The sequence below is a fragment of the Dermochelys coriacea genome, chromosome 23 (assembly GCF_009764565.3).
Source record: "Dermochelys coriacea isolate rDerCor1 chromosome 23, rDerCor1.pri.v4, whole genome shotgun sequence".
NCBI classification, from domain to species: domain Eukaryota; kingdom Metazoa; phylum Chordata; order Testudines; family Dermochelyidae; genus Dermochelys; species Dermochelys coriacea.
Window position 1 is genome coordinate 1,608,679 of NC_050090.1, and position 27,978 is coordinate 1,636,656.

The 27,978-nt window shown below is 66.6% G+C and overlaps 1 protein-coding gene across 1 annotated transcript; it reads left to right on the top strand.

The window, feature by feature from the left end:
- Positions 1-198: 198 nt before the first annotated feature.
- Positions 199-27,124, top strand: AXL (AXL receptor tyrosine kinase). The gene is made up of 20 exons (XM_038382322.2): positions 199-1,005; positions 4,036-4,234; positions 4,759-4,859; positions 5,233-5,415; positions 8,660-8,740; positions 9,036-9,151; positions 10,040-10,235; positions 10,794-10,933; positions 11,476-11,614; positions 12,148-12,174; positions 12,591-12,723; positions 17,899-17,990; positions 18,660-18,755; positions 20,083-20,160; positions 20,351-20,443; positions 21,302-21,423; positions 22,155-22,264; positions 22,652-22,811; positions 25,797-25,933; positions 26,767-27,124. Exons 1-20 carry the CDS (start codon positions 936-938, stop codon positions 27,122-27,124), a joined length of 2,631 nt encoding a protein of 876 aa, XP_038238250.1. The 5' UTR covers positions 199-935.
- Positions 27,125-27,978: the final 854 nt, after the last annotated feature.

Consider the following 27,978-nt stretch of genomic DNA (forward strand, 5'->3'; position numbering starts at 1 on the left):
CGCCCGACGCGACGGGGCCCTGATCTCCATTGCTCACTATTATCATGTTAATAAGAATAGAAAAGGTTGAATTTTTACTCGCCCCTGGTGTGCTCTGGACGTGGGCAGCAGCATCCCGCCCCCCCCTCAGCCCCCCAGCCCCACACCCGCCTGCCCCGGGCCTCGCCTGCTCCTTTCCCAGCGCCTGTAACTTTAACAGACAGAAAACTTTCTTTCAGGCTTTCTTCTGCTCTCCTCCCATTAACCCCTCGGCTGCCGGCTGGAATTTCCCAGCCATTCACCCCAGCGCTGGGGACAGCAGCTCCCTGCCCCCTTCTCCATTCGGGCCCAGCCAAGTTTCAGCCCAGGCAGTGTGGGTGGGTGGGGAGCCAGGCGGGGAGGGAAGCGTCAGCAGCACTGGCTCTGGCCCTGGCCCTGGCTCTGGCTCTGCAAGGAGAGAAGCCAGAGGGCTGGGAAGGGGCCAGACACTCGCTGGGGTTGGACTGTGTGTTTCAATCTTGCTTTGGGAACTTTTCTGACACCCAGGTGCCGGCGGCTGAGAGAAGCGGGGAGTCAGGTGCGGACACCACGAAGGGGACGCAGCTGGGAGTGAAACCCTCTGGTCGGCCGAGGAAGGAGAACTGGAGCCAGCTCTGTTTCGGGGGGCTTGCGCTGTTCTTGCCCTTCGCAGGAGGGACTCGGCCGGGAGGAATTTCTTTCCCCCAAGCCCCAGCAAACCAGCCTTCGAGGCACGGATCCGCCGTGTGGAGCCAGCGCTGCTTCGGGACCCGCCTGGACCAATTCCGGCTGTGGGACAGTTCCCAACCCCTGGGTGTTTCTTTCCGGGCAGGGCTCCTGGCTCTGGCCCCCCCACCACCCCAGCCCCCCAACTCAATTCCGGGAGCTGGCGATTTGGGGGGAAATCGGAGCCGACAGCTTGTTTTGGTTTGGAGAACATGGGCAAGGCCCGCAGCTCCCTCCTGTGCATGCTGGTGGCCTGCTGGATGGGCTCGGGCGCCCCGGCGGGTGAGTACGGCGAGGCTGCAGAGTGACCCACCCTGAGCCCCTCCGCAGAGGCCTGGTTCCCAGGCTGGGCCAGGCGCTGTGGAAATCCGGCCCTTTTAAGGCAGTCGGGCCCCCCAGGCAAGTCACACTGGCAAGTGTGACCCTCCCTCACAGGGCTGCTTGGCGGGAGCAGGGCCGGACTGATTGGTGGTGAAAGCCTTTGCAATCCTTCTGGAAGGGCCTGGGCTGGAGGTCAGGACACCTGGGTCCAACCCCTGGCTCTTCCACTGCCTCCCTGGGCCTCCCGCAGCAAGTAGGGCAGAGCCAATGCACAGGATCGGGGCCATCTTCTCCTGTGCCCCACTGCATGCAGAGGCAGCTGGGTCCTAGAGGGTAGGGCAAAGGACTGGGCCTATGGGAGACCTGGGTTCAAATCCTGCCTCTGCCACAGACTCCTCATGTGACCTTGGCCAAGTCCCTTTGCCCCCACTGTGCCTCAGTTTCCCCATTTGGGATCAGGAACTTGACCAATCTCGGGGGCGCGGGAAGGGTAAATCTCCGTTGGGTTTAGGGGTGGGCTGGGATAGAGGGAAGGTCAGACTCCCTGCGCTGTTGGGGAGGCGCCCAGAGCCCACAGTGAGGAGGGTTGTAGAGGTTCCTGAATAGGTGGATGCTAAAAATGGCTTCACCACAAAGTATGCTGCAGGCAAGGGGCCTGGTCAGAGCCCAGCGGGGCTGGTGGACTCAGGTCCCAGGGCTGGGCTAGCAGGGGGCTGCGAGTCGGGAGTGAAGGGCACCGGCAGAGCTGGGGGGCAGGGCTGGGACCCAGGGGCTGCGGATCAGGGCTGAGGGGCACCGGCAGAGCTGGGGGGGCAGGGCTGGGACCCAGGGGTCTGCGGGTTGGGGCTGAGGGGCACTGGCAGAGCTGGGGGGGCAGGGCTGGGACCCAGGGGGCTGCGGGTTGGGGCTGAGGGGCACTGGCAGAGCTGGGGGGGCAGGGCTGGGACCCAGGGGGCTGCAGGTCGGGGCTCCAGAAGAGCTGGGGGGCAGGGCTGTGCATGTTACACATGAGGCCTCCTGGCTGGGAGAGTTTTGCACCTGCAGCTCCCCTCAGCCAGCGGCTCGGGGACCAGCACGCCCAGGGCCGGGCTGGTGGGTCGCTGCTCAGACCAGCCCCCCCACCCCCGAAGGGATCCAGAGCAGCTGAGGAGCCCGCCCTACTGATCGGGGCCAGACATCTGGGACTGGTTACAGCAAGGCTGGCCTGTACAGCCCCTGCCCTGAAGCCAGGCGTCCAGGGGTCCTTCCAACTGGCCCGAGAGCCCCGTAGTGCCAGGCACAGCCCAGACCCCGACCCCAACCGAGATCAGGCCCCTCCGTGCTGGGTGCTGCCCAGACCCCGACCGAGATCAGGCCCCGTCGTGCCGGGTGCTGCCCAGACCCCAACCGAGATCAGGCCCCCCCATGCTGGGTGCTGCCCAGACCCCGACTGAGATCAGGCCCCGTCGTGCCGGGCGCTGCCCAGACGCGAGCAGAGATTAGGCCCTGTTGCGCTGGGCGCTGCCCAGGGACACAGGCCCTGCCCCAATGAGCTCCCAGTTGACCAGCCCAGAGGAGGACGATTCTCCTCATTTCCCAGAGCGATGCAGGGACTGACCCCAGGCCCCCAGGGCAGCAGTGGCAGAGCTGAGATTTGAATGCAGGTTTCCACAGCCCTTTCACCACTAACTCAGCCCTCCCTGGGAGCCTCTGCCCAGCCCCGCATCTCTGAGCCCAGCTGGGCTCTCGGGGTGAGTCCCAGGTCCTGAGATCTCTGCAGCGGGCCAGGACATGCTGGGAACAGCCGCCCGGGGGGCTCTGGCCCCAGCCCCTCCGCCGGAAGCTCGGAGGGGAGAAATGAAAGAGGAAATAAATAGTTTTGAACCACAACAGGAGGAGGGGGAAGGGGGGGTGTCATGCTCCAGGCTGGGTGCCTGTGGCTGATAACACAGCTGGGGGGGGTGTTGGGGTCAGGAGCTGTGCAGAGCTCTCAGGCTGCTGCTGTGACCCACAAGCTCCCAGAGTGAGAAGCGGGGCCCTTGCCAAGTTGCTTCTGCTTCCCACGCCGAAGAGTGGCAGGGGGATGGGGGGAATCTGGGAAGGTCCCTGCTCAAGGGGGCTGCAGAATAATCATCTGTCAGTTGGCCGCTGGGGAAACCGAGGCATGGAGGGGCGGTCAGGGACTGTCCAAGGTAATGCAGAGAGTCAGTGGCCAAGCCAGGGATGGAACCCAGGTGTCCTGATTCCCAGCCCTCTGCTATGCGCAGGCATTCAGGTGATTTGATACCAGCATGGGGGCGGCCGTGCCCACCCCAGGCACCGCTGGCTGCCAGCTCGCCTTGCACAAGGCAGGCCGCTCCCACGTAATGCCAGCTCATGCATTCCCTCGGCATTGTGCCAGCCGAGCGCCTCCCGGGGGGAGGGACAACAAGTGGCCTCTGTCCTGGGGGTCCCCCTGCCCCTCGCCCAGGCCGCAGGGCATCACTGTGCAGGGGGGTCTGTCAACTCGGGATGGGCTCCAAACTCTGCCCCACCTTACCCAACACACCAGAGAGCCGGGCCCTCGGGATGAGCCCCCCTGGGCCCGCTCCCAGCAAGTGCAGCAAGTCGCATGCTTCAGGCCCCGACCCTCAGGGGTCAGGAGGGACGTCTCCTCAAACCCCAGCCCATGGGCCGGCTCTGGGTGAAAACCAGCCTCTGTCTGTCTCTAGGACTGCGGGACTGAGGCTGTCCCAGGGGCTCATGATGGTTTATGTCCCTGGGATGTAGGCATACACAGGGATCCCTTGCCCAGCAGAGATGCGTCTGCTTCTGAGGCGGGGCGCGGGGGCTGTTTATCCAGGGATCCCACGCCCGGAGCTCAGATGCAGCCACCTCTGGGGTGGGGCGTGAGGGCTGTTTATTCAGGGATCCCGTGCCTGGCTCTGAGGTGCAGCTGCTTCCATACCCAGGGGATTCTGGGGGGCAGCCTCTGGTGCTGGACCCTTCATCTCGTGCCTCTCCCCACTGCAGACCTGCACTTCCTGGAGAGCCCCTCGAGCCAGACCTCGTCCCTGGGCAAGGACGTGCAGCTGCGCTGTGCTGTGCAGCTGAGCCAGGAGCTGCCCGAGATCAGCTGGCGGCGGGATGGGCAGGCGCTGGAGCTGGCCGACAGCAACCAGATGCAGATGCCCATAAACGACACGGTCTGGCTGGCCATCAGCGAGCTCAGGTGTGCGGGGGCCTGGGGGGAGAGGCCTGGGGGGCACAACAGCTCCTGGGGACCAGGCAGGGTCCCCCCTGCCGCCTCCCGGTGTTGGCACACGGGGCGACTGCATGGTCCGGTAGGGGAGGAGCCAGGATCCTGGGCCAGATGGACCCATTGGTCTCACCTGGGGTGGGAAGGATGGGGACACAGGGCTGGTGGCCCGTTGCTCTGATCTGGGTAGCCAGGGGGAACGAGGATGGTGGCCCGTTGCTCTGATCTGGCTGCTCGCGGAGGCATTGATGAGAGGCGGGGGGTCTGGGAGAGGGGCAGAGGAAGGGTTGAGGAGAGGTGGTATTGGGGGACCACCGTTGCCTTGGAGCCCATTATATCCCCTTATTAATAATGATTTGCCTTGGGTGGGCAGCCCCCAAATGACCCATCTCTCCCCCACCCCTGCCCATGGCCATGTCCCTGTCTGGGGGTGAGCGGTGAGACCTCGTTGTGCCGGGGGGTGCCCGCCCTGCTCACGCTCCCTCTCCACCCTGCAGCATCCCATCTGTGCAGCTCTCAGACGCAGGCAGCTACCAGTGCGTCATGTGGGTGAACGGGGAGGAGGTGCTGTCCGACACAGCCCACCTGGGGCTGGAAGGTGAGTGTCCCTGTGCCAGCTCAGGGCGGGGCATGCACAGCCCTGATCCTGCCATGGGCACCGTGCCAGGGGGCCTGGCATAGACGCTCATGGGGTCAGGGCGGTGTCTGAATAAAGGGAATTGCAGCGACACTGCCTGGGTCTGCTGAGAGCCTGCACCCGGCACGGGGGAGCTGCCCTGCTGTCTTGATGGGGTACTAACACCCAACCCCGCTGCTCTGGGGATGCTGTGTAGGGCAGTGTGGGGAGAGGGCAGCTAGATATGCCCCAGCTCCTGGGGGCCCTCCAGTGCCTGTCCAAGTGGGGGCAAAGCTATGCATGGGTGGAGCTCTGGAGGATGAACTAGCCTGAATGCAACTCTGCCCTCCCCCAGGTCTGCCCTTCTTCTCCGAGGAGCCCCAGGACCTGGAGGTGGCAGCTGACACCCCCTTCAACCTGAGCTGCAGTGCCCAGGGCCCCCCCGAGCCGGTGTGGGTCATCTGGCTGCAAGACGGGGCCCCCCTCAACTCCCTGGTGGACCCCATGGCACAGGCGCCCTCCATGCTGGCCGTGAGCGGTGAGTGCGGGGGAGGTGTCCCCTTGGGGGCCGGGGTTGGGGGGCCAGAGCCCCCCCATCTGTGGGCTCTGTAGAGCGGAGGAGTCCTTGGGAGTGGGGGGTGGGGAAAGAGGCAGAGGCAGGAGTGGGGGAAGCAGCCAGCAGAGGCGTGCACTGGTCTCCATCGCCATTCAGTGGGGGGCCCTCACTGCCCCCCGCACCAGCCCCGCTCTCAATAGGCCGCTTGTCTCCAGCCCGCGGCCCCTTTTGTCACCTGTCTGGAAGGTGGCATCGGTCACTGGCGGGGGCTGGTTCTCCGGGGCTGAGGCTGGGGCGGGGGGCCGCTCTCCGGCGTGGGAACGGCTTCTGCCTGCCCCCGGGGCAGGAGGCTCAGCCCGGGGCTCTGCAACCCCGCAGACGCTGCTCTGTTATTGTAGGGTTGCTGCTGGGCAGGGGGTTTATTGCAGTCGGTCGCTCATGCCTGCTGGGTCAGCAGGACTTGTCCCTCCCGCCTTAGCTCGCCCGGCGCTTGATACAGGGTGAAAACACCGCGGATCCTTAGAGACTAACACACTGATTCGGGCGTCAGCTTTCGCGGGCTAGATCCCACTTCATCAGCTGCATGGAGGGAAAATACAGAGGCAGGTAGAAATACACAGCGCCTGAAAAGGTGGGAGTTGCCTTACCAAGTGGGGGGCAGTGGGGGTCACTACAAAACCTACTCACACCTTCTTGTCAACTGTTTGAAATGGGCCACCTTGATTGCCATGGCCTCATTAGCACTACAAAAGTGATTTCCCCTCCTTTGGTATTCACCCCTTCTTGTCAACTGTTGAGAATAGCCCACATCCACCTTAACTGAATTGGCTCCTTAGCCCTGCCCCCACCTGGGGCAACTCCCATCTTTTCAGGCGCTGTGTATTTCCGCCTGCCTCTGTATTTTCCACTCCATGCATCTGATGAAGTGGGTTGTAGCCACGAAAGCTTAGGCCCAAATCAATGTGTTAGTCTCTAAGGTGCCACAAGGACTCCTCGTTGTTTTTGCTGATACAGACTAACACGGCTGCCCCTCTGAAATCTTTATACAGGGTGTTGCTCATTACAGGGGAAACTGAGGCACAGAGCACTCAAGCAGCATCCCCAATGGTCACATAGGGAGTCCATGATAGACCCAGGAGTCCTGCTTCCCAGTTCCCCCTCCCTCAGCCAGGGAGAGAACCCAGCAGTCCTGGCTCCCAGCCTCCCCCACCCTGCTCTAACCACTAGGCAGAGGTGGAACCCAGTCTAATTAGCTGAATGTTGAAACAAAAGGCATTTTGACCCGAAAACAGGAATTTTTCCTTGTGAACCATTTGGCTGGTTCTGGTGTCCATGGGATTGCGGGGAGCTTGGAGATGTCAGGGGTTGCCCCATCCGCGCTGGTCGATCTGTATGGGGCAGGTCTCATCTTGCCTGTGGGGGAGGATCCGTCCCCCCCGGATCAGGACCAGGGAGGGTGCCCCATTGGCCCTGTGCACCGTGTCCAGGGCCCCGAAGCCAGAAGGAGCAGGGCCCCTACCCATGTACCTGGCAGTCCCGGGCTGTGACAGCGCCCGACCTCCCTCCTCCCCGCCCCAGCCCCCGCGGAAGTGGCCAGCCCGGCTGTGCTGACTCAGGCTGGGGGGATGCACGGCAGATGCAGGAGGTGACCAGGGTGTGAGTCAAGCGCCCATCCCAGCCAGGCTGGGGGGAGGAGGGACTGGAGAAGGGCTGAGATGGGTGATGGGGGGCTCTGGAGCAGCAGCGTTGTGAGCTGGGAATGGAGAGGCAGCGGTGGGAGGGGCAGGGGAACAGGGGTGTGGGCAGGGGATGCAGGGCAAGGGGTGCTGGGGGCAGTGGGACTGTGGTGAACAGGGAAGGTGGGGGCAGGGGGTGCAGAGCAAGGGGTACATGCAGGACATGGGGGGCTATGGCACGGTTGGCACAGGGGGTGCAAATCCCTGGAAATTGCTTTGCCCCACTGCCCCTGGGCAGTGGTTCTGGGGCTGCTGCCCAGATCCCCACAGCCCCCCACCCCTCCACCCCTGCCAGCCCCAGCCCGGCCGCTAGTTCTGGGCTGGGATCCAGGCAGCAGCAGGAGTGCTGGGGTGGGGGGGGTCAGCACAGCCCCTCACCCAGGTGTCAGGCCTCATGGTGCTTGACCAACACCTCAGGCCTTCCATTGGCTGTGTCTCTCCTGATCTGTACCCCCTTATCAGCCAGGAGAGAACCCAGGAGTCCTGGCTCCCAGCCCCCCTGCTCTAACCAGTAGACTCCGCTCCCCTCCCAAAGCTGGGGGTGGAACCCAGGAGTCCTGGCTCCCGACGCTCCCAGTCCAGTCCCCAGCCCCGTTTGCGGTCTCTGCGCTGAGCAGCGAGACTGGCTGCAGCCGGGGAGCCAGCCCCGGAAATGCCGACCACACAGCGGGAGCTGGGGACTGGCCTGGCGGCTGGGAGGGAGCCTGGGCCCCAGATGTGCAGGGGGAGGGGGGCACTGCCAGGCTGGGGCCAGTGGGTCTGACTCCCCGGGCAGACGCCGGATGGGTTCATGGAGCACAGTGTGGACAAACACGCGCCTTGCTGCCCTGCCCCCCGCCCCGCCCAGGCCGGGGCATCCTGGCTGGGCCTGCCCTGCCTGGTGCCCTGGGCTGCGGGAGGCTGGGGACCCCCTCCCATCACTGCAGTCGGGGGTGCCCCAGGCTAGGCAGAGGGGCAGGGAGTGGGGAGGTGCCAGGGATTGTGGGGCACTGGGGGGGGGACTGGGAATTTGCACCACAGCCACTCCCTGCCAGTCACCCATCCCAGCCTCCTGAGCAATCTGGCCTTGGGCCGAAGAGCCAGCACCCCACCCCCCCGCGCCCAGTGCCCCTTCTCCCAGTCCCTGCGGGGGACGCCCCGATAAGCTGGAGGCGCCATGACCTTGGGGGACGGGAGGCTGCAGGAGCTGGTGCTGGGAATAGGGAGGGATGGGAACGCTTGGCACTGACGCCCTCTCGCCCGGACAGACCCGGCCAGGGAAGGGGCAGGGCCCAGGAAGCGGGGGGTGGGGTCAGCAGGGGGGCGCTGCTGGGCAGGAGTGAGGGGCACTGGGGGGGCAGGGCTGGGATGGCAGGGGGCTGTCAATCGGGAGTGAGGGGCACCGGGGGGGGGTAGGGCTAGCTGTGGGTTGGGAGTGAGGGGCACCGGGGGGGCAGCCTGGTCCCCTTGCCCCATGCTCTCATCCCCCCCCCCAACTTTACCCCTTCCAGGCCTGAACAGAAGCACCTCCTTCTCCTGTGAAGCCCACAATGCCAAGGGCGTGGCCACCTCCCGGACCGCGGCCGTGACAGGTGAGGGGGCCGGGCCCTGCCCCGCGCTGTGGATCGGGCCCCAGGAGCCCAGGCTCAGGCCCAGTGGCTGATTGGCAGCTGCTGGGCTCCCCACTGCACCGGGGCGGGGAGGAGGGCGTGCCCCAGGTTGCTTGCAGGGGGCAGGCCCCTGCCCCAACTCCCCCATGAGCCCACAGAGGGTCCCTCAGGATAGCACCTCCCTGCCCAGCCCCCCATGACCTGGAGCACAGATGTGGGGTGATGTGGGGCACAGGCTGGGGCAGCCCCTGAGCCCTCCCCCATTTGCCGCCGGCAGTGGTCCCCCAGCGGCCCAGGAGTCTGGTGCTGGTGACACGCAGCGAGAACGCCCTGGAGGTGGGCTGGGAGCCGGGGGCCAGCGGGGCATCGCCTCTCAGCGTCTGCACTGTCCAGGTACGCTCAGCCAGGGGCTGGTCCAGGGGGATCGGGGCCCTGGGGGTCTGAGCACACGGGGGGCTGGTCTGCGGGGATTGGAGCCCTGGGAGGCTGAGCACATGGGGGGGCTGGTCTGCGGGGATCAGGGCCCTGGGGGGGCTGAGTACATGGGACAGCTCCGGGGTTGGAGGGATGTTATGGGGGTGAACATCCCTGGTTGGGAGGGGGGTGGTCACACAGGGGGTTAAGCAGGTGGGGGGGAAGGTGACACGGGGGGGCAGCGGCCCCCCATTTCCTGTGACCCCCAGCTGAGAAAGGGGAAGTGCAAGTTGCTGAGCGCCCGGATTTGGGGTTTATGAAATAAGTCGGCCTCCCACTTCTGCTTTCCCCAGAGCCCGGACGTCCCGTTCCCCCCCCACCTCCCATGGCAGGCTGTGACCGCTGCCCCCCCAGCTGTGACCACTGCCCCCCCACACTGTGTCTGCTGCCCAGCCCGGCACCCTGGGAAAATGAAACTCAGGAGGGGAAGGGAGTTTCCATGGGGGGGACCGTTGCCCCAGCCTGCTGCCCTTCGGCCCACGTGCGATGGGGATGGAGCTGAGAAACCTTCCCCCCTCCCCCTGCCCTGGGGCTGGGGGGGTCAGGACTGGCCCAGCAGCGAATGCAGATAGGGGCCCAGTTCTGGAGGGGGTGGGGGGGCTCTTGGCCGCCCCACTGGTGCGAGAGTCTCCTCCTCTGCACCCTGGAGCTGCCAAGCTCTGCTGCCGCAAGAATGGGGGTCAGGGGCCGGGGGGCGCCCCGTAGCTTGCAAGGGGGATTGAAGAGGGATCCGGACTCCTGCAGGCAGGGGAGGGGGCACCCCAGACGGGGCCCCGCCCCCACTAATGCCCCTGCTGTCTCCCCCAGGCAGTGCGCACAGACCAGGACCTCAGCACCGTCCCCGCCGAGGCCATGTACAACCAGAACCTCAACGTGCCGCCCTTCCGCCACCTCATCCAGGGGCTGGCGCCCTTCGCCTCCTACCACATCCGCGTGGCCTGCCGCAGCAGGGCTGGCGCCTCCCGCTGGACCCACTGGGTGCCCATGGAGACCCTGGAAGGGGGTGAGGGGTGTCAACAGGCCCGGGTGGGGGGGCTGAGCGGGGAGGGGAGTGGGGTCTAGTGGGGTTAGAGCAGGGGGCTGGGAGCTGGGACTCCTGGGTTCTGTCCCCGGCTCTGGGAGGGGAGTGGGGTCTAGTGGTTAGTACATTTTGAACCACCCTGCCCAGTGCCCACTCCCTGGTGCCAGCTGGGCATTTGCTGACTCATTACATGGCATCACCATGACTAAGTGCCCGGTTTCATGGTGGCCTGGATTCCTGGGTTCCCGCTGGGGCAGGATGGAGCGGGGGGGCTCTCCTGGCCCCCCAAGGCCGCTCCACGTGTCGGGGCGGAGGCAGGCTGCGCTGAGGAATGTTTTGCTCCGATACGGGGCTTTGCGCGGTGCCAAGACAGACACGGGGGCAGGTCCGGGGGGGCTCTGTTCCCACGGGGGGGAGTGGAATCGGCATGTGCCCAGTGCTCCATGGGGGAGTTCTGCTCCAGGGCAGGGCCCTGCTCCCGCCAGGGGACAGGCCTGGAGAGGGGCAGCCCCTGAGTGACGAGTCTGTGCCCCCCGGCAGCGCCCCACACCCCACCGGAGAACGTCACGGCCTTCCAGAACGGCACCCGCGCCACAGTGCAGTGGCTGGAGCCCCGCGGGCCGCTGGGCGGGATCCTGCGTGGGTACAAGCTGGCCTATCAGAGCCCCGATTCACCCGAGGTGAGCTCGCCCCTGCTCCGGGACCCCAGCTGTGGGGCACAGGGGGCTTCCCCAGCCCTCGGCCTGCCTGCTGGGGCCACTCAGCACTGGAGAATCCACCAGCTTGCCACCGCCCCCTAAGCTAGGCCCCTACCACAATCCCAGCCCCCTCGCCACAGCCAGCACCCCACGCTGGGGCCAGATTGGGGCTGGAGCCCCCTAGAGCGGACAGGCCCCCTGCCCCATGCCCTGCCCTCCTTAGCCAGCCAGTCCCTGCCCTGGGGCCCGATTGGGGCTCGAGCCCCCTAGAGGGGACAGGCCCCTGCCTTGTCCCCTGAGTCAGCCAATCCCTGCCCTGGGGCCAAATTGGGGCTGGAGCCCCCTAGACGGGACAGGCCCCATGCCCTGTCCCCCTGAGCCAGCCAGTTCCTGCCCTGGGGCCAGATGGGAGCCGGCGCCTCCTAGAGGGGACAGGCCCCTGCCCCATTCCCTGCCTCCCTGAGTCGGCCGATCCCTGGGGAAAGCCCGGTGTCCCAGCCCTGACTAATCCCGCTCCCTGGCAGGTGGTGGTGGATGTGGGGCTGACCACCGAGAAGACCCTGGAGCTGGTCTCGGAGGTGCAGAACCTGACGGTGCGGGTGGCGTCATACACCAGCGCCGGGGATGGGCCCTGGAGCGACTCCGTCGTGGTCTCCCCGTCCTGTAAGTGCGGGGGGGCTGGGCCGGCCGGGGGACCGGCCCATGGGGTGGGGCTCTCCAACGGGGTAACCTGGGGGTGGTGCTGACACTTGGGAGCCCAGGGATGGCTCTGGTCCAGATCCTGCTCTCAGCCCATTTCCAGGGACAGCTCCAATCCGGGTTCTGTGGTTCTGAACTGGGTCCCCCGGCGCCGATCCGGGTCCCGTGGTTCTGAACTGGATCCCCTGGCGCCGATCCGGGTACTGTAATTCTGAACTCAGTCCCCAGGCACTGATCCAGGTCCCATGGTAATGAGCTGGGTCCCCCACGCCGATCTGGGGCCCGTGGTTCTGTGTTGGCGCAGTTTCTTGCTACCAGCAGTGGCTTTGATTTCTCGCAAACCCAGAACCAAGGCCAGTTCCGATCCAGGTCCCATTTCTGGCTCAAAAACCCCTGAACCTGCTGGTTGGACGACTTATTGCACCGGCCCCTAAACTTGTCCCCCCCAACCTGCCCCCCACGGCTAAGAGCGCCTCTCTTCTCTCTCCCCTCTGCAGATCTGCTCGCCCTACAGACCCAGCAAGGTGAGGAGCCCCCCATCCCTCTGCCCGCCCCCACCCCCTCACTCTGCCCTGCCCCTAAGCCCCCTCCCCTCTGCCCCTCTCCCCCCGCCCTGCCCCCTCTGCCCCCTTTACAGCACTGCCCCCCCAGTCCTGCAGGACATTGGGGTCAGATCTCACAGGGATCTGTGGGGATCCAGCGCTGGGGGAGGCACCTGACGGGCCAATTCTCCCCACCTGGGGTGCAGCCCCTCAAGTGACTTGGTGCCGCCCCCTGCAGGGAGGGGGTGTTTAGTCTGGTGGAGCTGGGGGGTGGGGAGCCCAGGGAGAGCCTGGTTCCCGGGCGGGTCTGTGGCCAGGGCTGGGAGGGGCTGAAGCAGATCCACAGAGCACCCTGCTGCCGCCCCCCACCCAGCTAACCCTCCCCCTTGGCCCTGCAGTGAGGGAGAACACGACCCCCGCCTTCTCGTGGCACTGGTGGGCCGTAATCCTGGCCGTGGGTCTGGCCGTGGCCTTCGCTGTCTTCTTTGTCCTTGTCCTGGCCCGGCTGCGCAAGAAGGAGACACGGTTCGGGTGAGCGGGGGACGGAACGGAGGCAGGGAGTGGGTGGGTGGGGAAGGGGGCAGGGGGCCTTTCCCCTCTATGAGGTTGTCACGGAGTCCCTGGGCGATGCTCTGGACCTGCTCCCCACGAAGCCAGGCAGGACTCTGGGGAAGTCTCCTCTCTGGGAGCAGCCTGTCTGCAGGACACACAGCTCACCCGGCTCCCCCCTTCCTGGGTCTGACCTCGGAGCATCCAGCATCCTCTGCCCCCCCTGCGCTTCCCACAGCAAGTCCATCCAGGCGGGTCCTGGGGCAGCCAGAGGGTCCTGCCCCCCAACTCCGCAGTCAGACGAAACTCTCAGCCAGCCAGTAAAACAGAAGGTTTATTAGACGACAGGAACATGGTCTAACACAGAGCTTGTAAGGGCAGAGAACAGGACCCTTCAGCTGGGTCCGTTTTGGGGGGCAGTGAGCCAGACAACCCCGTTTGCACTTCACTGCATGTCCCCAGCCAGCCCCAAACTAACTCCCCCTCCAGCCCCTCCTCCTCTGGGCTTTGTCCCTTTCCCGGGCCAGGAGGTCACCTGATTCCTTTGTTCTCCAGCCCGTTAGCTCTCACCTTGCAGGGGGGAAGGGCCAGGCCATCAGCGGCCAGGAAACAGGGTGTCGGCCATTCTCTGTGTCCAGACCCCTGCCCACACCTGCCCTCTGGGGCTCTGCAATGATCATACCCCCTTATCCCACCACCTAGAGACTTAAGAACTGCCTAGGGGAAACTGAGGCACCCCCACAATATTCAGAGGAAACATTAAGAACAGTCCCGCTTCATCACATCTCTCCCCGGTTTGAGACCGAACTGAGCGGGTGACATGGGGAAGTTCAAAGCCACCAGCGTTCCCATGGATGCCCCAGCATCTCTCCCATTCCTTGGTGGGAGTTACATCAGGCCCTTCCAGTTTCACACCCTCCCTTAGGTCGGGATGGTCGATAGCACTCGCATGCCACATGTGGGAAGGTTTATGCGACCCATGCCCTTTTGCCACCCCAAAACCCACGGGGGTCAAACTGGGATCGGGTCTTCTCCCAGCGCTCCAGTCTGGAGGGCTGCAATTCGGGCTTTCTTGGTTAAGAGCCCCCATCTTGACCTGGGCCACAGACTGTTCACTTACAGAACTAGCATGGAGACATCCCTTTCTCAACAACCTTGTCTCCCCAACAAGCTGGCCAAACACAGCCACTTGGTTAGAGGACTGTAACTTTCTTAACAGCTTTCACTCCATCTTCTCAAAGCTATCCACACTGGATCCTTCAACAGGAAAGTCAGTGGCTTCATTCACAACAGAAACTTTCTGGCTGTTAGGAACTGAAACTTTCTTGATTAAATCACTTTCACACCCTTCAGTTGCAGTAAACTGCTTGCAAAGACGCCATGAGGATTCCTTTCCCGAGGGGCTTTTCTATGCAACAATTCACCCTTCACAGAAATTCTGCCCTTACCCTCTTCACCTAGGGCTTGCTCTAGAGGAACACTTTCCTGAGCAACAACAGACTCTTTCTGGGTCTCACTTACATCCAGAATTACCTCTGGCCCATCAGGTGGATTCCTACACAATCCCCTTTCAGGCAAACTCAGACGTCCTAGAGAAAAGGTTAGAAGCCTTCTCCTTCCCTTTGCCACACACAAGTTCAGGAATCTTTTCCTTCTTGCTAGAGGTTTCCACATCCTCAGTAGGTAACACAATCAAATCACCTCTCTGCTCTCCTTGTGCCCTGGCTAGGATCTCACTCTGATTAGACAGAGTTGCTACACCCTTTCCCAGCCACACACTAGCAACAGGCAAAATTCAAGCACCAGAATTGTCTTGGCTCTGGGATTTTACATAGACACTAATTGGATGCAACCTAGTTACAGGGCCATTCTCCGTCGCAGACACAAACTTAGGACCATTCCCTTCCTGGGCTTTAGCTGAATCCAGAACCAACTCTGAGACAACTGCACTATTCTCACCATCCCAGGCTGAAAGGCCCCTTCTGTCTGCTCCACAGACAAAGAAGAGCCGGAGACACTTTCTCCTTTCCAGACACCCAGCTCGGGATCATTCCCCTTGTCCCAGCACACAGGGCTGTTCACAGACAACTGCTTGGAGATCAGGGTAACTCCCTCCATAGGCAAGTCAATACCCCTGACAGACACAGGCACGTTTCCTTCCCTATATAAATCTCCCCTCTGTTTTTTCCACCAAATGCATCCGATGAAGTGAGCTGTAGCTCACGAAAGCTTATGCTCTAATAAATTTGTTAGTCTCTAAGGTGCCACAAGTCCTCCTTTTCTTTTTGCGAATACAGACTAACACGGCTGCTACTCTGAAACGTTTCCTTCCCTGTCACATTTCTCCACCCAGCTAACAGGTAAGGTGCAGGGACACTCGTCTTCCGCTCTCCTCGCCTTCCCACCCTGCTGACTAGACAAAGCCACAGCTCACAAGGCTGCCTAGGCTCATCCAGACTTTCCTTACCAAGCACCTTGCCACTCCCCACAGATCCCCTGCCCTGCCTGTGTCTCCCCCCACTCAGCTGGGGTCTCAGCTCCCACTGTGCTCAGCGCTGCCCTTGCTGTCCCAGTGGGGGTAGGCAGCGAGCTCGCTGCTTTCCTCACTGCATCAGAGCCATCCTGAGCCCCCTCTCCGGTGTGCAGGAGGGCAGGGAGCATCTCTCTGTCCCACCCAGCCCCAGGGGCTGGTTACAGGCAGGCAGGTATCCTGAGGCTAGCAGCTCCTCCCTGCTGCCAGCCAGGTCAGCTGCATTTTCACTGACCATTTCCCTCTCCACCGATTGGTTCCCTGGATTCAAATTCAAACCCTTGGCCGTTACAGGAGCAGGGCCTGGATCCTGTCCCAAAGACACACAGTCACTCCCCAAGAGGGTCTCGCAGCCGATATCCTGGAGAACCCCAACGACCAGCCAGCCCCACCCCTCCTGGGTCTGCACAGGGATCTGGGCCATAGGCAGGACGAGGGGCTTCATCCCTGGGACCCAAACCCAGCTCACACAGCCCCTCAGCATCTGAGGCTGCACCACCCAGGGCCTGACAACAGCTCTCTCTGTCCCAGGGTTTCGCCACCCCAGGAATGTCTCCCCATTGACCATCACCTTCCGCTCCCACTGGGGGTCCGAGGGGCCTGACCCCAGGAGACTTCACACAGACACATAGGTTGGGGTCAGGAGTAGGAGCCTGTCCACCTCCCCACCCATCTGGCTGACGGAGTCCATGGCCTTAGGACCCAGCAAGGGAGCTAGACACCGGGGTTTTTCTGCAGGGTCCCCCCGGTCAAATCGCCAGCCTGCTCAAGGGCAGTGAGGGGGCATCCACATCCCCCCCTCCTTAACCAGGGCAGCTATTTAGTCTCGAGGTTCCCTGCAGAACTGGCACCCTGGGGTCTACCCCCGCTCATCCCTGGGAGGTCCCCTCTGCCTCTCCGCTCCACCATCGCCAGTTCATGCTGCTGCTGCTTCTGCAGCTCTTTCTTGGACCCTCGCTGTCTCTCACAGTCCTCTTGCTCTCTCGGACCCAGCTCCAATCCCCCGATGGGGAACCCGATCGTGAAGACCCTCATCTGGTCAGGGACAGGAGTCTTGGGGGTGCCTGGCTACCACTCCAGCTGCTCCCAGATCCTGCTATAGCCCCATTTGGGGTCAGGAATCTGCTCCTTAGAGTGATCATCCTCCTCCAGCTGCAGGATTAACTGTGCTTTGGGGAACTTTCCAATGCGCAACCCTCTCTTTCTGCACAGGGTTACAATGTCCTTCGTAAGGAGACGGTGACAGGCCCTCACTCTGCTGTTCCCAAGTTGTGGTGGACTCACAGGCCTGTGGGCTCTCAGCTCCCCACGGTTTCCAGGGAGACCCCCTAGTGTGCCAGCCCTTCTCGAGGTCACCACCTCTTTGCCAGGGTCGAGCTGCAGACTCCTCTGCCCCTGGGACCGCTCGCTGCAATCCCCAGGGGAACCCCGTTACTGCAAAAGTCCTTCTCTCTCCAAGGACCAAGCCGCAGGCTCCTCCGCCCGAGACTGCTCACCAAGTCTCCGCAGTCCCCAGGGGGACCCCATTACTGCACAGTCCTTCTCGCTGGTCACACACTCCCAGGGGTTAACCGCCCCCCGAAACCGCTCCTCTCTGAGCCTTCAGCATACCTGGTCCTCGTCAATCCCCCTTCGTTTTACTGCTTCCCTGTCACTTACTGCAGGAAGCGCCATCCGCGGGGTGTAGTACATCCCACCTCTGCCACCAGTTGTCACAGAGTCCCCGGACGATGTTCTGGAACTGCTCCCTACAAAGCCAGGCAGGACTCTGGGGAGTCTCCTCTCTGGGAGCAGCCTGTCTGCAGGACACACAGCTCACCTGGCTCCCCCCTTCCTGGGTCCAACCTCGGAGCATCCAGCATCCTCTGCCCCCCCTGCGCTTCCCACAGCCAGTCCACCCAGGCGGGGTCCTGGGGAAGCCAGAGTGTCCTGCCCCCCAACTCTGCAGTCAGACGGGACTCTCAGCCAGCCAGTAAAACAGCAGGTTTATTAGACAACAGGAACATGGTCTAAACCAGAGCTTGTAGGTGCAGAGAACAGGACCCCTCAGCCGGGTCCATTTTGGGGGGCAGTGAGCCAGACAACCCCGTCTGCACTTCACTGCATGTCCCCAGCCAGCCCCAAACTAACTCCCCCTCCAGCCCCACCTCCTCTGGGCTTTGTCCCTTTCCCGGGCCAGGAGGTCACCGGATTCCTTTGTTCTCCAGCCCGTTAGCTCTCACCTTGCAGGGGGGAAGGGCCAGGCCATCAGCTGCCAGGAAACAGGGTATCAGCCCTTCTCTGTGTCCAGACCCCTGCCCACACCTGCCCTCTAGGGCTCTGCAATGATCAAACACCCTTATCCCACCACCTAGAGACTTAAGAACTGCCTAGGGGAAACTGAGGCACCCCCACAATATTAGGAGGAAACATTAAGAATAGTCCCGCTTCGTCACGGGGTGCTGGTCCTGATCCAGACCTAGGGTGGGGACTGACTGGCGCAGGCTGGCGGGGAATAGGGCACGGGGCCTTTCCTCTCTAGGGGGCACTGGACCCCATCTGGCCCCAGCGCAGGGACTGTCTGCCTTGGGGATCCAGATGTTGAGGACTGGGGGGGTCTCTCTCACCGGCTGTTGCCCCCCATGCAGGGAGGCCTTTGAGCCCCACGTGGAGCGGGGTGAACTGGTGGTACATTACCGTGTCCGCAAGTCGTACAGCCGCAGGACCACCGAGGCCACGCGTGAGTACCCTGCCCGCCATGCCCCGCCACACCCACGGCTCCCCCCATATTCCAGGACCTCACAGTCAACCTGTGGCCGGCCCCCCGGCTAGGCTGGTCCCAGCTGCCCCCATCCTCCTCCGGGCATCTCTCAAGAGAGCATGGGCCAGAGACTGGGCGCCACGCGGTTCCCAACACCTGGGTTCCCATCCTGGTTTTGCTGCTGGCTGGCACACTGCCCCTAAGCCAGTCCCTGGCACCCTCCAGGCCTCCTTCCCCTCCTGGACCTGGTATCAGGCTGAGAGCCTGATCTCAGTCGGGGTCGGGGCAGCGCCCGGTGCGACGGGGCCCTGATGTTGGCCGGGGTCTGTGCAGCGCCTGGCGCGACAGGGCCCTGATCTCGGCCGGGGTCTGCGCAGCGCCCGGCCCGAAGGGGCCCTGATCTTGGCCAGGGTCTGGGCACTGTCCGGCACGATGGGGCCCTGATCTCGGCCGGGGTCTGGGCAGCGCCCGGCCCCATGGGGCCCTGATCTCGGCCGGGGTCTGGGCAATGCCCGGCGTGACGGGGCCCTGATCTCAGCTGGGGTCTGGGCAGCGCCCGGCGTGACGGGGCCCTGATCTCGGCTGGGGTCTGTGCCCCGCTCTTACTGCCCCGGAGTCTGACCCCTTGTCCCCGCCCTTGTGCCGCAGTGAACAGCCTGGGGATCAGTGAGGACCTGAAGGAGAAGCTGCGGGACGTGATGGTGGATCGGCACAAAGTGGCTCTGGGGAAGACCCTGGGTGAAGGTAGGTGGGCTGCACCCAATGCTGGAGGGCAGCAATGCATTGTGGGATCTGCTACCTCCGATGGGATTGGTGGGTTCCTCCCCACGCGCCCCAGGGAGCCAGGCTGGCGGGGAGCTGCGGGGCCGTGGCCAGGCCAGGTTCCCCACGCGCCGCCAACATGGCCAGGGAGCTCCGGCTTTGGAAAGTCGAGGGTCTGGCTGGAAAAGCCCCTGGCTCGCGGCCCCAGCGCTCCCGGTGTCTCCAGTCCCCGCCCCGGCCCGATTCCACAGCCCCGTCCAGGCTTGGCAGGGAGCTTTTCCCCAAGCTGCTCCCTCCCCACGGAGCGGATTTTACCCTTTCTGGGCACATTTCCCTCCTGCTGTTGGCACTGAGATGTGGGGGGCAGCTGGGGCTGGTGGAAGTGGGGGTCTGCCTGTCAATTTCCCCCCTGAGGTGCAGGTCCCCCCCAAGGCAGGGCCCCTGCTCCCCCCAGGTGGGCATGTAGCTGGTCCCTGTCCCGCCACGTTCAGGGGTTCCCGCCGCCCCGCCCGGCGCAGCCAGGATCAGCCACGGGAAGGCTGCGTCCATGTGTGCAGGGGCCGTGCCAGGCTGACGGCGTCTTGCCAGGCAGCTGGGAAAGCCATTCCCATCCCGCCCCCCCAGCTTCCTGTCCCCTTGGGAGCCTGCCACCCGCCATCCCCAGCCAAGCCGACGCCCACGCACCTCGAGTTCTGTCCTGCCCCCCCAGGGCTGGCTCCCAGCTTCTGCATCCAGCCCCGCACTGGGGGTCGAGGGGCTCTGAGCCCGCAGGACACCCCCATGTGCTGGGCCTCCGGTGTCACTTACAGCAGCCTCTGGGCTCCTCTGACTCGCACTCCACCCCCTGGGCCCTGGGGTGCGGAGAATAGCCCCAGCACAGTGCGCTCTGGCTACGCCCCTATTTGCCCCTGGCTTGGAGTGGGGCCCTTATTTCCAGCTCTGCACCAGCCAGGTGGCCTCTACTCGGGGCGGGGGGGGATTCTCAGGAGGGGCCCGCGCATCACAGAGTCAGCAGCATGCAGGGTGGTGGGATTTTAGTCCCTGCTGCTGAGCCAGCAGGGGGCGCTGCGAGCAATGGGAGCTCAACAGCCCGCGGGGTAACAACCCCCTATTGTGCTGAATGGGGGGTGCACTGCTGGGGGGCGTGGGTGTGGGTGTGGGCGTGTGCACTGCTGCGTGTGCACTGCTGGGTCCATCTCTGTGCACAAGCTGCTGCCCCCTGCTGGCTGCCCGGGGAATGGCCGAGCTGTGTGTCCCAGCCCCCTCACTGCCGGGGATCTCACAGCCCGTCTGCCTCCGGCTTCCCCAGGCGAGTTCGGCTCCGTCATGGAAGGGCAGCTCAACCAGGACGACAGCGTCCTCAAGGTGGCCGTCAAGACCATGAAGAGTAAGTGTCCGGCAGGCGCCTGGGGGTCTGGCGAGTCCCTGGGACCCTTCCCCCCAGAACCCCCCTCTTGTTGCACCCGTAATGGGCCCCTCCTGCCCCTGCCACCTGCCCAGGGTCCCCTCCTCTCCCCTGCGGCTCTGCCCTGGTGCCCGCGGCTCTGGCGTCACCCCCCATCCCGTGTCCCCCACAGTCGCCATCTGCACCCGCAGTGAGATGGAGGATTTCCTGAGCGAGGCCGTCTGCATGAAGGAGTTCGACCACCCCAACGTCATGAAGCTCCTGGGTGAGAGCCCCCCGCCTGGGCGTGGCACCCACAGGGTTAAGGGGCAGGGCTTCCCAGGGGGGGCATAGCAGGGCCCATGGCACTGGCAGCCCCCAGCCCATCACGGGGGTGCCCCATATGCCAGGCCGGGGTGGTGAGTGGCTGCAGCCTGGCCCTGGCGGGACGGATGGCCTGGGAAAGCAGAGAGGAAGTCGGGGGGCTGGGGCCCCGGGGCGCAGGCTGCACTGGGGGCAGGAGGTTTCCCTGGGAAAGCAGCTGTGGGAGGGAGAGACGGGAACTCGGGGCAGCCGCCCAGGGAATTGGGCCCTGGACTCCCTCCCTCGCCGCGGCTGCACAGGGCCCGGGTTCATGCCCTGCCTCCACCGCTGCCCCCCGGGCAACCCAGGCCGGTCCCCCATCTCTCTGGGCCGCCATGCCCGGCCCCAGAGCAGAGCCTGCCCCTCGGCCCGCGGGGCCCGTGCAGTGCCCGTGCGGTGCCCAGCTCGGCCGGGGCAGCAGACCACCGAACCGGGGGAGGGACTCACCCACCACCCAGGAGTCCGCTCTAACCGCTACACCCCACTCCCCTCCCCTCCTCGAGCTGGGGACGGAACCCAGGAGTCCTGTCTCCTAGCCCCCTCCCCCGCTGTAACCACTAGACCCCACTCCTTCCTTTTGGCTTGGTATCTAACCCTGTCTTGGTGGCCCTCTCCCATCTCGGGGGCTGGGATGCAGGGGGAGTCTGGGGGTGGATATCCAGGGGGTCTGAGATCCGGGGGAGCTGGGACCCGGGGGGCGGGTATTTGAGGGGGCTGGGATCTAGGGGGGCTGGGACCCCCAGGGGGCGGGTATCACGGCCGCTCCGCTCCCTCTCGGCAGGGGTGTGTCTGCAGACCACGGAGAGCGAAGGCTACCCCTCGCCCGTGGTCATCCTGCCCTTCATGAAACACGGCGACCTGCACAGCTTCCTGCTCTACTCCCGGCTCGGGGAGAGCCCCATGGTGAGTGTGCGTCTCCTCGCCCCACACGCCGCTTCCCTGCCCCACGCGCCGCTTCCCTGCCCCACACGCCGCCTACCTGCCCCACGCGCTGCCTCCCACGGCGACTTGCACAGCTTCCTGCTCTACTCCCGGCTCGGGGAGAGCCCCATGGTGATTGTGCGTCTCCCCGCCCCACACGCCGCCTCCCCGCCCCACACGCCACTTCCCCGCCCCACACGCCGCTTTCCTGCCCCACACGCTGCCTCCCCGCCCCACGTGCTGCCTCCCACGGCGACCTGCACAGCTTCCTGCTCTACTCCCGACTCGGGGAGAGCCCCATGGTGAGTGTGCGTCTCCTCGCCCCACACGCTGCTTCCCTGCCCCACGCGCCACTTCCCTGCCCCACATGCCGCCTACCCACCCCACGCGCTGCCTCCCACGGCGACCTGCACAGCTTCCTGCTCTACTCCCAGCTCGGGGAGAGCCCCATGGTGAGTGTGCGTCTCCCCGCCCCACATGCCGCCTCCCTGCCCCACACGCCACTTCCCTGCCCCACACGCCGCCTACCCGCCCCACATGCTGCCTCCCACGGCGACCTGCACAGCTTCCTGCTCTACTCCCGCCTCGGGGAGAGCCCCGTGGTGAGTGTGCGTCTCCTCGCCCCACGCGCCGCGGGCCATGTGGGGGGTGCGGCGGGGGCCCAGCTCGGGGAGAGCCCCCGGCCCGGGCACTGACCGGCTTGTCTCCCCCAGTACCTGCCCACGCAGACGCTGGTGCGGTTCATGGCCGACATCGCCAGCGGGATGGATTATCTCAGCAGCCGGAACTTCATCCACCGGGACCTGGCCGCCCGCAACTGCATGTGAGAGACCCGGGGGGGTCGCCCCTGCCCCCCCAGGGACGGCTCTGCATTCGAGGCACCCCATGGGGAGCCTGGCCTGCCCCCACCCCCCAGCGCTGCTCACTTCTCCTCCCCGGCCCCCCCAGGGTCCCATGTCCCCCTCCTGCCCCCCAGGCCTGCCCCTCCAACCCTGACCCCTCCAGGGTCCCATGTCCCGCTCCTTTCCCCCCAGGCCTGAACTTCCTTCCCTGGCCCCCCCAGGGTCCCATGTCCCCCTCCTGCCCCCCAGGCCTGCCCCTCCTCCCTCGGCACCCCCAGGGTACCATTCCCCGTCCCACCCACGCCCGGCCTGCCCCTTCTACCCCAGCCCCCAAGGACCCCTCTCACCGGGCCCCATCCTCCCCACAGGCTGAACGAGAACATGAACGTCTGCGTGGCCGACTTCGGCCTGTCCAAGAAGATCTACAGCGGGGACTATTACCGCCAGGGCCGCATCGCCAAGATGCCCGTCAAGTGGATCGCCATCGAGAGCCTGGCCGACCGCGTCTACACCACCAGGAGCGACGTGGTGAGCCGGGGCGGCGCGGCCACAGACCCCTCCTGCCCAGCCACGGACCCCTCCTGGCGCGACCACGGACCCCTCCTGCCCAGCCACGGACCCCTCCTGGCGCAGCCATGGACCCCTCCTGGCGCGGCCACCGACCCCTCCTGGCGTGGCCACGGACGCCTCCTGGCGCGGCCACCGACCCCTCCTGGCGCGGCCACGGACCCCTCCTGGCGCGGCCACCGACCCCGCCGACCCGGCCACGGACCCCTCCTGGCGCGGCCACCGAACCCGCCGGCCCGGCCACGGACCCCTCCTGGCGTGGACACGGACCCCTCCTACCCGGCCACGGACCCCTCCTGGCGCGACCACGGACCCCTCCTGCCCCGGCCACGGACCCCTCCTGGCGCGGCCACGGACCCCTCCTGCCCGGCCACCGACCACTCCTGGCGCGGCCACCGACCCCTCCTGCCCCGGCCACCGACCCCTCCTGGCGTGGCCACGGACCCCTCCTGGCGTGGCCACGGACCCCTCCTGGCGCGGCCACCGACCCCTACTGCCCGGCCACCGACCACTCCTGGCGCGGCCACTGACCCCTCCTGGCGCAACCACGGACCCCTCCTGCCCGGCCATCGACCTCTCCTGCCCGGCCACCGACCACTCCTGGCGTGGCCACTGACCCCGCCTGCCCGGCCACGGACCCCTCCTGCCCGGCCACCGACCCCTCCTGGCGCGGCCACCGACCCCTCCTGCCCGGCCACCGACGCCTCCTGCCCGGCACCGACCCCTCCTGGCGCGGCCACCGACCCCTCCTGCCCGGCCACGGACCCCTCCTGGCGCGACCACGGACCCCTCCTGGCGCGGCCACCGACCCCTCCTGCCCGGCCACCAACGCCTCCTGCCCAGCACCGACCCCTCCTGGCGCGGCCACCGACCCCTCCTGCCCGGCCACGGACCCCTCCTGGCGCGACCACGGACCCCTCCTGGCGCGGCCACCGACCCCTCCTGCCCGGCCACGGAAACCCTCCTGGCGTGGCCACGGACGCCTCCTGGCGCGAACACGGACCCCTCCTGGCGCGGCCACCGACCCCTCCTGCCCCGGCCTCGGATCCCTCCTGTCCGGCCACCGACCCCTCCTGGCGCGGCCACGGACCCCTCCTGGCGCGGCCACCGACCCCTCCTGCCCGGCCACCGACCACTCCTGGCGCGGCCACCGACCCCTCCTGCCCGGCCACCGACCCCTCCTGGCACGGCCACAGACCCCTCCTGGCGCGGCCACCGACCCCTCCTGGCGCGGCCACCGACCCCTCCTGCCCGGCCACTGACCCCTCCTGGCGCGGCCACGGACCCCTCCTGGCACGGCCACGGACCCCTCCTGCCCGGCCACCGACCCCTCCTGGCCGGCCACCGACCCCTCCTGGTGCGGCCACCGACCCCTCCTGCCCGGCCACCGACCCCTCCTGGCACGGCCACGGACCCCTCCTGGCGCGGCCACCGACCCCTCCTGGCGCGGCCACCGAGCCCTCCTGCCCGGCCACTGACCCCTCCTGGCGCAGCCACGGACCCCTCCTGGCACGGCCACGGACCCCTCCTGCCCGGCCACCGACCCCTCCTGGCGCGGCCACGGACGCCTCCTGGTGAGGCCACCGACCCCTCCTGGTGAGGCCACCGACCCCTCCTGCCCAGCCACCGACCCATCCTGGCGAGGCCACGGACCCCTCCTGGCGCGGCCACCGACCCCTCCTGCCTGGCCACCGACCCCTCCTGCCCGGCCACCGACCACTCCTGGCGCGGCCACCGACCCCTCCTGCCCCGGCCACCGACCCCTCCTGGCGTGGCCACGGACCCCTCCTGGCGCGGCCACCGACCCCTCCTGCCCGGCCACCGACCACTCCTGGCGCGGCCACTGACCCCTCCTGCCCGGCCACCGACCACTCCTGGCGTGGCCACTGACCCCGCCTGCCCGGCCACGGACCCCTCCTGGCGCGGACACGGACCCCTCCTGCCCCGGCCACGGACCCCTCCTGGCGCGGCCACGGACCCTTCCTGCCCGGCCACCGACCCCTCCTGGCGCGGCCACCGACCCCTCCTGCCGGGCCACCGACGCCTCCTGCCCGGCACCGACCCCTCCTGGCGCGGCCACCAACCCCTCCTGCCCAGCCACGGACCCCTCCTGGCGCGGCCACTGACCCCTCCTGCCCGGCCACCGACCACTCCTGGCGTGGCCACTGACCCCGCCTGCCCGGCCACGGACCCCTCCTGGCGCGGACACGGACCCCTCCTGCCCCGGCCACGGACCCCTCCTGGCGCGGCCACGGACCCTTCCTGCCCGGCCACCGACCCCTCCTGGCGCGGCCACCGACCCCTCCTGCCGGGCCACCGACGCCTCCTGCCCGGCACCGACCCCTCCTGGCGCGGCCACCGACCCCTCCTGCCCGGCCACCGACCCCTCCTGGCGCGGCCACTGACCCCTCCTGCCCGGCCTCCGACCCCTCCTAGTGCGGCCACCGACCCAACCTGGCGTGGCCACGGACCCCTCCTGGCGCGGCCACCGACTCCTCCTGCCCGGCCACCGACCCCTCCTGGCGCAGCCACGGACCCTCCTGGCGTGGTCACCGACCCCTTTTGCCCGGCCACCGACCCCTCCTGGCGCAGCCACCGACCCCTCCTGCCCGGCCACGGACCCCTCCTGGCGCGGCCACGGACCCCTCCTACCCGGCCACCGACCCCTCCTGCCCAGCCACCGACCCCTCCTGGCGCAGCTACGGACCCCTCCTGGCCGGCCACGGACCCCTCCTGGCGCGGCCACGGACCCCTCCTGGCGCGGCTAAGGACCCCTCCTCCCCAGCCACCGACCCCTCCTACCCGGCCACCGACCCCTCCTGGCGCGGCCACAGACCCCTCCTGGCGCGGCCACGGACCCCTCCTACCCGGCCACCGACCCCTCCTGCCCGGCCACCGACCCCTCCTGCCGCAGCCCATGCCAGCGCTCTCGCTCTCCCCCTGCAGTGGTCGTTCGGGGTCACCATGTGGGAGATCGCCACGCGGGGGCAGACGCCGTACCCGGGCGTGGAGAACAGCGAGATCTACGACTACCTGCGCCAGGGGCATCGCCTCAAGCAGCCCCTCGACTGCCTGGACGGGCTGTAAGGGCACCCGCCCCCCAGGACCCTCTGGCTCCCCCTAGGACCTCCCAGCATGCAATGGAGCCACCCACTGAGGCCCCCCCGGGACCCTCCCAGTCCCCCAGGACCTCCCAGCATCCACAGGGCCAGCCCTGCGGTCCCCCGGGACCCTCCCAGTCCCCCAGGACCTCCCAGCATGCCACGGGGCCACCCCCCAACCCAGGGTCCTGCCTCCAGGCATTCCCAGCATGCTGCATCTCAGCCCCCGCCGAGTGATCGCTGTATAACCCCCTCCCGCACCCCACCTCAGGGGTGGCTGCGTCTCTGTGTCAGTCGAGGGGATCCCCGTATAGCCAGCCCCCCCGTGCCCCACCCCACATGTGGCTGCGTCTCTGTGCCGGTCGAGGGGATCCCCGTATAGCCAGCCCCCCCGTGCCCCACCCCACATGTGGCTGCGTCTCTGTGCCGGTCTAGGGGATCCCCATATAGCCAGCCCCCCCGTGCCCCACCCCAGAGGTGGCTGCGTCTCTGTGCTGGTCGAGGGGATCCCCGTATAGCCAGCCCCCCTGTGCCCCACCCCACAGGTGGCTCCGTCTCTGTGCCAGTCGAGGGGATCCCCGTATAGCCAGCCCCCCCGTGCCCCACCCCACAGGTGGCTTCGTCTCTGTGCCGGTCTAGGGGATCCCCGTATAGCCAGACCCCCTGTGCCCCACCCCACAGGTGGCTGCGTCTCTGTGCCAGTCGAGGGGATCCCCGTATAGCCAGCCCTCCCCGTGCCCCGCCCCAGAAGGGCCACATCCCCATAGCCCGTGGGGTGAAGGCAGCCCCCTGTTCATCTCTGCCCCTCTCCCCAGGTACCAGCTGATGACCAGCTGCTGGGCCCTGCACCCCAAGGAGCGCCCCAGCTTCAAGGAGCTGTACAGGGAGCTGGAGAAGACCCTGCTGAGTCTCCCACCCACTCAGGGCCCTGAGGAGATCCTCTACGTCAACATGGAGGACGGGGGGGCAGAGCGGGGTGCCGTGGGGGGGCTGGGCCCCCAGCAGCCGGCCAAGGAGCAGCTGCTTCCAAAGGGGGCCGTGGCAGCCCAGGTGCACCGGGCTGAGGGGGTGGGACGCTATGTGCTGTGCCCTGCCCCCCCCGAGAGCAGCCGGCGGCCGGGCGACCCCCCCGCCTCCCCCGCGCCCTGCGCTGCCTCCGAGGAGGGGGCCTGATCCCCAGGGGGCCCCGATCCCCGTCTCACTGGCAGGGCTGGGCAGCCTAGGGTGGTGGGCAGGAGACCCTCCCTCTACCAGCTGCCCCCGTCTCCTGTCTGACCCCTGCACTGACCCTGGGCCCCCACCCTCATCTCCTGTCTGACTTGCCCCCAATCTTGGGCCCATGCCCCCCGCAACTCCATTCCCCAACAGTTCCTCCCTGCACATTGCCTGTTCCCACTGCCCCTTCCACCCCCAGCAGGGGAACCCGGCCCCCCAAACCATCTTCCCGAATCCCTCCCACCCTTCCCCACCTGCACCCAGCCCCCCACTCCCCAACTCCAGTCCCCCAGCTCCCCCACCCACAGTGAGACCTTCCCTCCCAGCCCCCTTTGCCATGCGGTGGGGCTAGAGCGTGGCCGGTCTCCCTGCCGAGCCCAGGCCTGGCTGCCCCCCTGCTGGGACAGAGACACTTGGGGTGAGCAGGGGGGCTGCCAGGCCTGGGCAGGGCAGGAAAAGGGACTGGCTGGGCCGCTCCCCCCCCGGCCCAGCCCCCCCATTTCCCCTCCAGCTGTTTCACTGCCATAGGGCGGGGCGGGGCCCCTGCCCCTCGCCAGGACGGGACGATCAGGAAGAGGGCGACGCCGGGACAGGACCAGGCCCTCGGGGCCGGAGCGAGGTCGCCCCGCGCCGGGGAATGGAGCAGGGGGTGACCCATGGTGCCGGCCGCACCAGCGGGAGCTCGCAGGAGCCACCGGGAACCTGGCCACCGACTCCCCTGGGCTGGTCCGACGGAGCCGGCGCCGTGCGCAGAGCGTTACGGGAAGAGAGTCACGGCATGGGGCCGGCTCCCAGCGCCCTGGGGCCGAGCC